The sequence below is a fragment of the Paralichthys olivaceus genome, chromosome 21 (assembly GCF_024713975.1).
Source record: "Paralichthys olivaceus isolate ysfri-2021 chromosome 21, ASM2471397v2, whole genome shotgun sequence".
NCBI lineage: Eukaryota > Metazoa > Chordata > Actinopteri > Pleuronectiformes > Paralichthyidae > Paralichthys > Paralichthys olivaceus.
In genome coordinates this window covers 6,119,533-6,132,766 of record NC_091113.1, presented here as the reverse complement: position 1 = coordinate 6,132,766, position 13,234 = coordinate 6,119,533, and the positions used below count along the sequence as shown (strand labels likewise).

At 42.7% G+C, this 13,234-nt stretch overlaps 1 protein-coding gene across 1 annotated transcript; it reads left to right on the top strand.

Annotated features, from left to right (window-relative positions):
* The first annotated feature begins 1,030 nt into the window (after positions 1 to 1,030).
* On the top strand, positions 1,031 to 12,995 carry cpn1 (carboxypeptidase N, polypeptide 1). Its single transcript, XM_020083335.2, has 9 exons — positions 1,031 to 1,766; positions 4,224 to 4,420; positions 5,813 to 5,968; positions 9,203 to 9,379; positions 9,483 to 9,594; positions 10,844 to 10,983; positions 11,575 to 11,674; positions 12,224 to 12,342; positions 12,565 to 12,995. Exons 1-9 carry the CDS (start codon positions 1,520 to 1,522, stop codon positions 12,673 to 12,675), a joined length of 1,359 nt encoding a protein of 452 aa, XP_019938894.1. The 5' UTR covers positions 1,031 to 1,519; the 3' UTR covers positions 12,676 to 12,995.
* The last annotated feature ends 239 nt before the right edge of the window (positions 12,996 to 13,234 follow it).

Genomic DNA, 13,234 nt, shown 5'->3' with positions numbered 1-13,234 from the left:
TCAGGGTCAGTGACAATGAGGATCCATTGAATCTCATTCAGTGAAGGATGTTTTTTGGGACATCTTGGATGGGATTGTTTCACCGAACTGAAAGTCACAGCTGAGAGGTTTTGGCCGAGAGATGTGAGCGGGGATCAGAGTGAATATTTTAAAAGGGGGGGCAGATGTAAACAATGAGGCAGAGGAAACAGAGAGACAATGAGGACCAGTGCAGTCTCACTCTATCTTATCAGTTGCAATGACACTGATGGGATGGAAAGCAATGACAAAAAGGCCGATCTTCCAATGCAGTGCTGCCAAGTTGGTCTTTGTGTTTGTCTGAATTTCTGACTACATCCCTTTCTTTTTTCTGCTTCTCTTTCTTGTCCTCTTTCTCCATCTTTTTCTCTCCATCCTTGTCTGTTGATCTTCATCTTCCCTCCTTATTTTTTTTTTTACCTCTTGAGCTTCAATGTTGCTTAATTTTCCGTCTTCGGCTCTTTCTCTTGCGTCTCATTTGCTTTTCCCTGTTCTCTTTTTTAGAAACTTCTACAAGCTGTTGCACAACTCTCTGTGGGGAAAAAAAGCCCTCCTCTTTTCTCTGGCAGGTTTGATTGACAGCACCCCTTGCACGCTTTGCAGTGTGTGCGTTGGGGGGGTGTCTTGGCATCAACCGGTGTGTTTTAGAAGTTTAATTGCAGCATTTGGTCTTTCTTCCCTGGGCCATAAGAGCATGTGTGGGTATGTTTTCCTACATGTGTGTGTGTATGTGTGTGTGTGTGTGTGTGTGTGTGTGTGTGTGTGTGTGTGTGAATGCTTCTTCAATGAAACCGAGCAACAAAACCAGTCCAAAGGTTGCGAAAGACCTCTCACACTGATTCATCTGAGGAGTGGAGGCTCATGTGCGTGCATGCACACACTCACACACACTCACACACACTCACACAAACACACACACAGGGGTTGTGTGTTGACTTAAGAGTTAATGAATGGATGATTGAGGGCTGCAGGGGTTGGGGAGAGCAGTGCCGTGGAAACAACCCCTCTTTCCCAGGAAGGCAGCATAGAACTGAACTAGAGTCAGAGACAAAGGAAGGGATTGAAAACGAGTGTCTCAGGGACAAGAATGAAAATCAGATTGTTAGAGAGACGAGGGCCCTGTGGGACGGACCACTCGGAGCTGAGGCATTCTAAGCAGCAATAAAGCAAGTAGCATGTACTTGACAGGGACCCAGAGGGAAAGAGAGAGGGAGAGAAGCAGCTGTTGGAGGAGGAGAGTGAGACAAAGAAGGAGCGAGGGGCTGTCCTTAGTTGCTCTTCAGTGTGAGGACTGTATGTGGGAGGAGGCAGGGGGAGAGGGAGAGAAACAGGGGTGAACAAGAAAGGAGAGGAGCAAGCAGGGAGTAGCCAGTATGTTTGGTGTGTGAGGAGATAAATATACATCTGAAAGTGTGTGTGAGTGCATTGCATTGTTGCAGCAAGTCTCTACACCAGGCTCCCCTTGTCTCCTCCTGTGCTGCACAACTTGGGCTGAGGGACCATGCAGCAGCACCAGCAGCGGCGGTGGACTCTTCCCTGGCTTGGTGCTGTCCTGCTGGGAATGATGGGGCTCCTGGTGGTGGGCTCGGACTTCCAGCATCACCGGTACGAGGACATGGTGCGAGCTCTGTTTGCAGTGCAGAGCGAGTGCCCCTACATCACCCGCATATACAGCATCGGGCGCAGCGTGGAGGGGCGCCACCTCTACGTGCTGGAGTTCAGTGATAACCCGGGCATCCATGAAGCATGTGAGTACCAGCTGATTCCCTGAGGATGGGCAGGTTCCATTAAGATGAAAAGTGTTTTGATGGAGAATGATGACAGCAAGTTCAATTTGATATCTTAAAACATGTGAATATCAGTTTATTTGTGCTAAAACTTCTATTGAACAAGTTCAAACTATTTCTTATGGCATGAATTATCTACTGGGGCTGATACAAGCATGATATATTGTTGTGGTGGCACAAAAAAATAGATTTTTAATGATTATAGATTTATCATGCTCATCCCTGGCTGTCCATTGGTTTTGCACTTCTTGCTGAGAGCAAAACTGTCAGGAGACAGAGCAGTCTGAACTCGCTCTGTGTTTTTTTTCTGTAGATGAAATGTAAACTCTTCGATTATGAAGCTGAGCTACGATGTGGCTTAGCAGCGAAGACAGAAAAAGAGTAGTGTTCTCCCAGCTGGATCCTTCGATGGACATCAGTTGACCGTAATCTGTTGAAAACTCAAAGGCAAAAGTGAAAGAAACGAGTCAACATCTGTGATTCATTTCATTTTTTTTCTCTTTTGCCATTCAGCCACTGAGAAAATGTGGGGTGTTATTCAAAGCGGAGCAGATGGCAGAGGGGTTCAGTCTGAGTCAACACGGCTTTAACCCTGAACCCACTCTTCAGAAAGCTTTGCTTGTTTTCCCCTCCTCTCCAAACCACTGAATCAGCTCTTCAGCCGTTTATTTTATGTATCGTTCGCAAACTGAAAAATCATAACTCATTAAAGCCAGTGTTTATATTGAAAACAGGCCAAAGGGTCATAATCATGTGAGAGATTATATGATTTTAACACCCATTGTTGCATTTGTAATAGCAGCTATTTTATATAACTTTTTTGGCCGCAGCTGAGCTTGCATTTTTTTTCTGCATGTGCACACGTAGGGGCTTCCTTGAGTAGAATAGAAGGATGTGCGCCTGTTCTGTTGCAAGGTGGCCGAGGGTGAAAAACAGGAACCGTGCACTTTACAGGGGGGGGGGCGACCCTAAGTCTTGTCTGGGTCAAGCCTCTTGCACCCTTTAGGGAAGTTCATGTCTTTCACATGCTGCTGTGTGTGCATGTGTGTTTGTGTGTGTGTTTTAAAGCTCCACACTCAGAGCCAGCACTGTTTTCTGATCTTAAGGCCAGTTGGCCCCTTCTTAAAGAAAGGGAGGTGAATTGCAGTGCCCAAGCTGCACCATTTGGGTGCCTGAAGCAATTAGAGAAGGGTTTGGAAGTATCTACTCACCTACACAATACCCCAACCCCTCAAAAAACACAATATCAACAGTTAAAACTGTTTCATTCTATGTTCTGTGGCCATAGAGTGAAATAATAAACCTTGGCCAGTGTTCTGCAGTAGCTCTGTCCTGCTGTGCTGTTTCTGGGGCTCGTAAGTCTCTAAGCATAGACGCAGTGATTAATGAAAGGACCGTGTGGAAGGAGGGAACCCGACACAGAGAGGGAGGCAGCTCACTTAATCAGTGACAGATACATCGGAATGCCAGATGACCTTATCCAAATAATTGAATCATCTGTAACTGGACTCCAGAGCTCACCTTTGTCTGAACATTGAGAAAAATCCTTATCCGGAAATTCCAATAAAACATCGAGCAAAGAAAGTTAATTAGCTCACAGTGAAACTTTGTGTGTTTTATCTGTTGTGGATGTGGAGTTACTGACCAGGCCTCTGTTGCTCTTCATCCCTGCTTGAGGCTCAAGGCTACCATAACCACTCAGCGAGGCTCGTTCAAATCTCAGTTGAATTGTGGGTAAATGTTGCTGTCAGGTTGCAACAACTGAGAAGAATGTTCTATGGTCGTGATCATAACTGACTAAAAGATCACACTGTCCAGAATCCAGAGTCTGAACAGCGATCAGGGGGTGGAGCCCCGGTATCAAGGTCCCGCTGATACATGCTCCTGACCAATTGCGATGCTTCACTCTGGTTTTAAAGGTTTTACAGCATCAAATAACTAATTAAAACCAAACTTGCTGGAAAAATGAGCACTCGAACAAACATTAATGTGCTTAGAGCTACCGGAAATGTCAGATAATCAAGAAAGACTTTTAATTTTTTAGTTTGGTCCACGTTCTGCCCACTAACATGGAGGATTCCTGACCCATACTTCAGCCAGTCAAAATGGGGCAATTGTGTTAATGCTTCTCATGACCACTGTTGACCATAGGTTCAATGCTTATCACTGAAGTTATGTGATGATGATGATATAAAGAATTCAAACTTGTATCTCAAGACAATGGCTCAAAGACACAAAAAACCTAACAGCTGAATCAAAAACATGAAAGAGACTCAGTTAATGAGCTACAGTGTGTGTGTGTGTGTGTGTGTCTGCGTGCATGCTCAGGCATTCATTTTAAATGTCAAGCTTCGTAGCTCTCTTTGTGTTTCTTTTTTTTGACCCCATGCCCCCTCCACCTCACTATTTCCTCTCCAGTGGAGCCAGAGTTCAAGTATGTGGGCAACATGCACGGCAACGAGGTGCTGGGCCGTGAGCTGCTCATTAAGTTATCCCAGTTTCTGTGCGAGGAGTACCGGGCCGGAAACCAGCGGATCTTCAGGCTGATTCATGACACACGCATACACATCCTGCCCTCCATGAACCCTGACGGCTACGAGGTGGCTGCCAGACAGGTAATGTACACCCCGACCTCCAGGCTTCTGCAAACTAAAACTAAAGAATTTTGAAAAGCAAGGAAAATCTTCCACAGGGACGCGCTCGGTTGTTTTTCTTGAGCAATCGTTTACCACTCTGGAAAAAGTTTCCACATTTTTTGCCAGTGGAAATGTTGGATAAGTTAAGGTCCCTCAGTGACAGTTGAGACTCGCAAGTTAAAATCAGAGCTCAATACACGTATTCAGCACTGACTCCCTCCGATAACATCCATCTTAAAGTATCTCACTTCATATAAAATGAAGGTTTGTGTGTTGAGGATGAGCAACTGAGAAAACAGGTTTTTTGCACATGTCTGTAATAAAACCATCGATCAGTTCCCTGAGGGAGCCTCCCGTGTTCTACCAGGATAATTATACAGGCCATGAAACAACAGACTTGACATGAAACCCTTTAACACACACACGTACACATACAATCACTAATTATATGTCCTAAGGAGGCTATGTTGCACACAATGTTCCTTCTGTCTGCCACTCAGATGACACGTGCACTCCACACTATAATTGGTTTCATCAACAGATGTTTGGTTGCAGCAGCATCTGGAAAACAATGGGGGAGGTAGTTTTATCCTAGAAGGCATAGTAGTAGTGTGTAAGAAATACTGCAGCTCCATGTGAAGTACTCTCAGTTGTCTTGCATAGAAATACTAAGATTCCTTATTTGGATCATTTCTTGGAATATGCTCTGACTTCTGAAAACACTCAATGATAAATGCTCGTTTTTGGAGTTGCAACAGGGAAAAGTGAAATTCCAACACTCTGAGACCAGAGAATAATAAATCTACAGCCATGCTAACGTCTCTGTGAGGCTCTACTCGAGAACAGAAGGGCCTTTGAACAGTTAACCTCAGCATTGTGCTTATATATTGTTGACTTGTTAGTATAATGTGCTATCAGTGCAATTTACCATGAACATGAATGTTTGGGTCCGATTGGTGATGGAGACGTTTCATCCTGAACCACAAATGTGAAACTTGCGATGGCAGAAGATAAAGAGAAAAATGCAGGGAGTCATCAGGGTTCCAGGGTATTATGAATGTTTGTGCAACATTTTATGGGAATAACTTTCAGTGATTAATGAGACTTTTCAGTCTGCAGCAAGCGTCATTGCCAGCCCTAGAGCCACGGCAAACAATTTACCATTGTTTCTCTGCCTGTGCAGTTTGTACAATATGAAAGTCTGTTTTCTTTACTGCAACCAAGCAGTTAGAATTCCTAGTTTGTAATAAACTAAAACCCTTGAAGCCAAAAACATGATAACTCAGTGACTCAGCTGTAACAAGCGAGGTGACTGTGACCAAAACAGGCTGCAGCTTTTCACACATGATAAATTTGTCTGTGGGTCAACAGGGTCCAGAGTTCAACGGCTACCTGGTGGGTCGAGGGAACTCCAGGGAAATCGACCTGAACCGGAACTTCCCAGACCTGAACGCGCTCATGTACTACTACGAGAAAACCAACGGGCGAAACCACCACCTGCCGCTGCCGGATAACTGGGAGCAACAGGTCAGTGAATTATTCACTATAAATATGTGCATGCTTGGGTAAGAGCGGAACGGATGAGGACATTTTTTAATGCTGGTGTCTGTGTGCACCTAAAACATAACTGAGCTGTTAAATGATTTCATGAGATTTGTGGAACAGACTGTGCTGCCAGCTGAACTTTAACTAAATAAAAATAAACTGTCCATACATTCAAGCAGCAAGCAGAGCTGGTGAATCACTCGGCTGGCCATCACTGAATCTCTTGATGTTGTGTTTTGGTGCGTCTCAGCAGTCTGACCTGTTTGGATCTGCTGTGTTTTCTTATCCTATTGCAAAACCTATGTTTTCCTTATGTAAACAGTTTTTTTTCACTCCCCTTTGTCTTTGCAAACTGAAAGCGGCCGCATGCAGACGGGGAACAAATGCAACAAATCTTTAAGGATATCTTTCAGATCCACCCTTAAATACAAAGATTGCTCAGAGTTTATGAGTTTCTTAGTCTTGGCAGCCTAGAAGGATGTCTGAGGTAAACAAAATTACACGGAAATACAGAGATCCTTACTCCTGGGACGATGACAGCTGATAAGATTTGTGTAATGTCTACGGAGATTTTTTTTCCTCTCTTTCACCACCATGAGAAGTTGAACTGACCGTCTCTGTGGTTTCAGAGTGTGTCTGTTATCTGCTACCGCCTGACTCCCTCTTACAAACCTGCAGTTTAAAAAAAAATCACCTCTTCATCAAGCGTCTGTCTAACAAAGACACAGATGCCAACTTTCTTTATTTAACCAACACGTTCACCCCTGAGCTGGATCCCTGTTTGTGGATATTTTTGTTGCTATGAGACTATTGGAAATCATATTGCCAGGCATTTGGCAAAAACACACAAAGCTCTCTGCACAGTCTTGTACTGTACATGCAACTGCAGATGCTTTCCATTAAAAATACCAATGAGAAACCTGCCCAACACTGTCAATGTCAAAAAGGGAATACACATAGTTTTGTTCTCTGCAGTGTAAAATGAACAGAGCAGAAGTGAAGTGAAGAAGTTTGTGCTCTCAAACTAACTGTCTGCTAGAAAGTCAACATTTTAAGGTCAGATACCAGAGAACGCCTCGTCCGCAGTCATCTTATCTTCAGCAGACACTGTTTGAGTTTCATGGTTAATTTCCTTGAAGTGTCTCTCTATCTCTAAACTGTCCCCGGCCTTCAGTTCATCCTTCCTGAAATAACTCAGAGCTGGTTCTGCTTGATAATGGAATATCTTTTCTCAAAAGTCAAATACACTTAAATATGAGATAAGAGGTTGTTTCCATTTCATTAAGACGCGTTTGACCATTTAACCATATTAGGTTAAAAGACGATGAATACCCCATAATGTGCATGTTATCTGTCCTTCTGATGTAACATTAACCATGAGAAATACAGATGATCTACCCCATGTGGAGAAAATAAAATAAATAAAATATAATATTTCATTTGCAGAGTAAAAAAACAGGGATTAAAAGAACAATTTGATATTATACTGTTATACACTCCCACCCTGATACACCTGCTGACTTACAAAAAGTAGTGAATAGAAGTAAATGCATGGTGCATTATGTTGTATCTCCAGCATCTGTGGGTTTAATCTGCTCCAAACAAAGTAAAGCATTAAAGAGCAACAATTGCATTATCATTTACCGTTTTGATCACACAATAAATAGTGTTTGTTCTTGGCAATTACCAGCCTTTGATTTCTAAACTTGTTTTTCTATTTACTAGTGTCTGGTCTGCAAATGCATTGAGAAAACTAAAACGCTGTTCTCTCCAGCTGGCTGTCTACCCACATGGCTGCCGCCTGAAAGAGATGCACAAAAGAGAAACTGTGCCGCTGTTACAGATACTTCATTCATGCCGGCCGGGATTACATCCTCACAGGCTCACAGGCTCAGCCATGCTACATTCAGCCAACTGCTTGTGTTTTAGCCAGAGGAGTAAGTTTAGTTAGAAACACAGTTTTCCTCATCAGGAGAACTATTTTTATTCTGCTGTAATAACTCACAATACTTCAACGTAGGACCTTTCAGGTGCCCATGGAGTATTTTAACCCTCAACTCTTGTGTCAACTTAGAAAACACAACCAGTCTCAGAGTTTCCGTGTGTAGTTGCAATTTTTCACGGTTAATTTCACTCAGGAATTCTTTTTTTTTTACCCACTCACAGACATGACAGCAGGGGTTCTGAGAAATACCACATTTATTCAAATATATCTAGAATGTGTGGTTTTGTTGAAATTCTGCGTCTGCCTGAGTTATTCGTGGAGTGTAACAATAAGAAATGACTGTCAGTGTGTTTTTGTGAGTGCGTGCCCTTCATGTGCAACCCAACACCACGGTGGCAGGTCTGACTTCAAAGCATGTATGGTAGTATATAAAGATCCACAGATCATAAACACCTGCCAGTCTTCAAAACAGGAGGCTCATTTCTTGGTGCCAAGGCTGCGATCAACGCAACTTGGGCTCCGACCGGTCTGATTATTCTTGAACAGAGCCAGACTGTGTTTATTTTCCTACATACCTCACTCAAGGAGAGGTTTTACTCCTTGTCTCCAAGCACGATATGCAGCCAGGAGGGAGTGAGGATAGTGTGTGCTGAGAGAGAGAAGATAATGGTTAGATAATGTGAGGCAGAGGCTGCAGCATGGGATGCATGGATTAATGTTAAGTTAATATTAACAGCCTTATGTAGTCTGCATTATCTTGTAAACTCATCTTTGTCCCTAATATCCAGACTCAAAAACAGAAAAGGAGGCGCCTGTAACAAAAACTGACCTCGATGAATGATTCACTAGAACATTAATAAAATGAGATAAACTGCAAAATAAAGAAGAATTTCATACATTTCAAGGCAGAAGAATTAACCACGGTTGTCTCAAGATGAATGATGATAAAAAATCACTGAGGAAAAAAGTGCAGATAGCCAGCCAAGAGAAGCCAGTGGTGGGATGAAGTGATGGTTATGTATAAAAAGCTTTGTTATAAGTAACTTGACAGGAAGACTGACAGGCACTAATACAGTAAATACATATATTATACTATATACAGTTTGTGTGAAACAATAATAAGAGTTGGACATTTGATAAAGGACATAATCCAGTCACCAGATTCAACATGTCTGTTAGTGCAAGTATATAAAAGGTCCATATGGTCTCTATGGACCTCTGTCCAGTAACAGTTGTTTCTTTATCCTTTTCTTATTGAATATCCTCCACAGGTTGAACCAGAGACGTTGGCCGTCATAAAATGGATGCAAAACTACAATTTCGTCCTGTCTGCCAACCTCCATGGAGGAGCTGTGGTGGCCAATTACCCCTTCGACAAGTCGAGAGATTCCCGCATTCGAGGGAGGACCACATACGCCGCAACTCCGGATGATAAAATCTTCAGACAGGTCTGTAAAACACCTCTGATGCCATTTCTGTCTGCTGCATTTGTGCTGGAACATGTGATGAATGATAGGACTCATGCGCATTTGTGATCCTTTGTGACGGCAGTTGGCGAGGACCTACTCGTACGCTCACAGCTGGATGCACAAGGGCTGGAACTGCGGGGACTTCTTTGATGAGGGGATCACGAACGGGGCCAGCTGGTACTCTCTGTCCAAAGGTCAGCAACACCTCTGCTCATGAGCAGCACGAAGACATAATGACAAATTCAAAAAGACAAAGCTAGAGACTCTGCTGGATTCATTAAATACACGTCCCCATCACCCTTCAACAATGATTTTCAGCCAACTTTTTATATATTTCAATATCGATAGTACACAGCATGCGCTTTTATGAAAGTATTCATTAACAGAACAATATGCAATACATTGACTAAGTGAGAGAAAGGGAGTTTAGCGTTGGACATTGCCGTGCACCCTGAACACAGAGAACACTGATCTCCACAGATCAAAGTGCAAATCAAAGTCTTCCCTGCTGACATGGAAAATTCCAGTATGTTGGAGGACATCCATTATCTTTCTCATTCAAAAGAAAGACAAGGCCACCTGCATGAGTTTTGGCAAGCACTGGCATGGGCTGCAGCATTAATGAGATGCCTTGAGAGGCTTGCGTGTCGCAGTTCTCCCAGTGTCCTCGTGAACTCCGTGACTCTCTCCGGGGGCCTCTGTGCTCTCCTCTTACCTCTAACCTCTTCACCTCCTGTACATAAGGAGCTGCACCCCTCTGACCCCCTACCTCATTTTAGCTGCTCACGTTTGTAAATGAACCCATTTAACCACCGGCACCGTTACCACATTTAGGTGACTACGTGCCAACAACAACCACAGGAAGTGTATGAATTATTATCTGTGCGGAAACCTTCTGGTCGTGTATTCTTTCCCAGCTCAGTTAACCTGTAACTGCATCTCTATCAAGAACCACCTCTTTGATCTGTAAGTCCTGGTCTGGCCTCTTCCATTGGAATGTGAATCTGTTGAGCTTTTCACTTGAGTCATGCGAGCGTTTGAATTATGATGAAAACACCCACAGTCGCATTTGGTAGGAGCACGTTATATTTGCTTTAACAGCTCCTTTTGCTCCAAGTCTTATGTCATGGTCTGCGAGGCTACATTTGAACTGGTCCCCCCCAATATTGGCCTCAGATGCATAGTCCATGAAAAATGTGCAAAGACTCAAAAAATAAACAGCTCTCCAACAACTGAGTAAAAGCTTTGTTGTCCAGTTTCTTACCAACCAAAAGCGTGTCTTTAGTTTCCTTTGGAAAGAATTTGTAAAATCCCAATGTCTCCCTCAGGATCTGAACGGCCCCTTCATGAGTCAAAGGGTCCACATCCCCCTCTGTATATATATGTATATATGACAAAGTGTCCCTAATCTAAAGTGAAATTAAATATCTCTGTGTGTTTCAGGGATGCAGGACTTTAACTACCTGTACACCAACTGTTTCGAGATCACCCTGGAGCTGAGTTGTGATAAGTTCCCTCCGGCAACAGCTCTGCCCAGAGAGTGGCTGGGCAACCGAGAAGCACTGGTTTCATACCTGGAGCAGGTCAAAGCAAACACACTTAAGTGTACAAGAAATTTGGCAGATTACAATTTCCAACTTGATGCACACGCCACAAACACACGAAACTTCACTTATACACAAAAGACCAACTGCCAAGAGTCCAGAGTCTTTGGTTTCCTGGACATATTGGCTGGGATTCCCTGGATAATGTGTAATACAATTAAACTGACTTTAACCTTGTGTCAAGCATTAAAATGGAGCCTTGGTTTGAATACAAAATGTCCTCGATCCCTCTGAGATAAAATGCAGTAATGCTTTGCCAATAATGGTAATTCTAAAGCCACAAGGGAGGGGTCAGACATGCATACATTTTCCACTCCACTGATTGAACACACCACAATGAAAGAGCCGGCAGATTCTGTTCTGTTTTGCCCGTGTCTATTGCAGACCACTAATGTTTTGGCATTTGCTTAAGATATTGAGTGTACGACCTGACATGACTTGTATTATAACATTCAAACAAGAATGTATGGTCTGGTTCACTTTATAGGACACGTTGTTTATTGTATTTTCGATTGCAAGGAATTTTTCATTTTTCATTTTTAAGTAATATATATGTTCCGGCTTCTCCAGGTGCATCATGGGATAAAAGGCATGGTGTATGATGAAAACAACAACCCTATCAGCAACGCCGAGGTCTCTGTAGCTGGCATCCACCATGATGTGACCAGCGGTAAGATGCAATTTTAAGAAATATGTGGTTTGTGGTAAACATGCTGCTAAGAATAAAATCTTAACAACATAAAGAACATTTATTTTGTTGTCGTATGTGTTTATCTGGAAGTGACGCAGGCCCCAAGAGTTTGTTATTCTACAGCTGAATTTTAATTTATCATCAGAACATGTGCAGTCACTGGAACGGAAAATACTGCCATCTATTGGTCGGTGGTAGAAGTGCATGTTGAAAATAGTACAAACTGTACATGTTTAAATTTACTTAAGTACAATAATCGAGTCAATTACAATTTCATGGTTCTCTGTACTTATAGTCCACTGCCATTAGGAAGGAAATGCTACTTAATACTATTATTCTGCTACAGTCTCCACTTGTATTGCAGATGAAGATTATGACAACATGATGCATTGTTACAGGAAATTAAGCCACCTGATGATATATAACATAAATCAAATTGAGTGCAGCATACAACATTAATACAGGTCTGAATACTTCTTCTACCACTGTGAAGCCTCTTATCCTTTCCTCATGTGTGCGCTCCTGCAGGTGTGGATGGCGACTATTTCAGACTCCTGTTACCAGGCACCTACACTGTGACAGTGTCCGCCCCGGGCTACCTCCCCTCCACCAGCACCGTCACAGTGGGACCAGCTGAGGCCATACAGGTGTGTACGTGTGTGTATTGGACAGGGAATATAAAGTAAGACAGGAGTCTAACAGCTGATACACAGCGTTACCCACCGATTCACCCTTTTAGAAGAAAAAGCAGGTGTGAGGGGTCGACGTGGAGAACCCCAGATCAGGCTTGTTCTTTATTTTTATGTGTTTGTGTGTTCTTGTGAGCTGTAATGACACTGACTCGTTTTTCTTCATCTCTTCCCTGACAGCTTCATTTTTACTTGAAAACTGCACCAAAACAAAACCTGAGAGTGAAGCCCCACAACAGCAAGAGGAACCTCTCGTCTCTCAAGGCCCCGTTAAAGCTCGGCCCCAGATGAGACACGGACAATTATTCAGACGTGACACAAACATGCACACACATACACTGAAAGTCCCACATACTGTAAGAAAAATACACACATTCACACCCACACATACAATTTATGGGAATGGTAAATGACCTTTGTAGTCCTATGATTATGTATTTCCACCATTTGTGTTTTGTCGATAATTATAAACTGTGTGTCCGTATGGAAGAATTGTTGCCAACCTGGTGTATTTATGTAACAGTATTGATTTCCTGTATTTGTAAAGGACTTTTTGGATTTTAATTTCAATTGAAAGTGAAAATAAAAGACTGTTTTAGTGTCATAATTTACTATCTCTCTCTACAGATTCAGTTCTTATCGTGTTTGCGGTTCTTTAATGGATTTGAGTGAATAACGTAATTGTAGTACTATGATAAAGCTTTAACTGTTAATGTTGTTATATAAAACACAAAGCGTCAACTTGTAGTACAACACGAGATTCATGACATTGATCAATCAGCAACGAGGTAACTTCACATGATGCATCATCACTATGGTCAAATGAGTTATACTGAAAATACAGTTTATA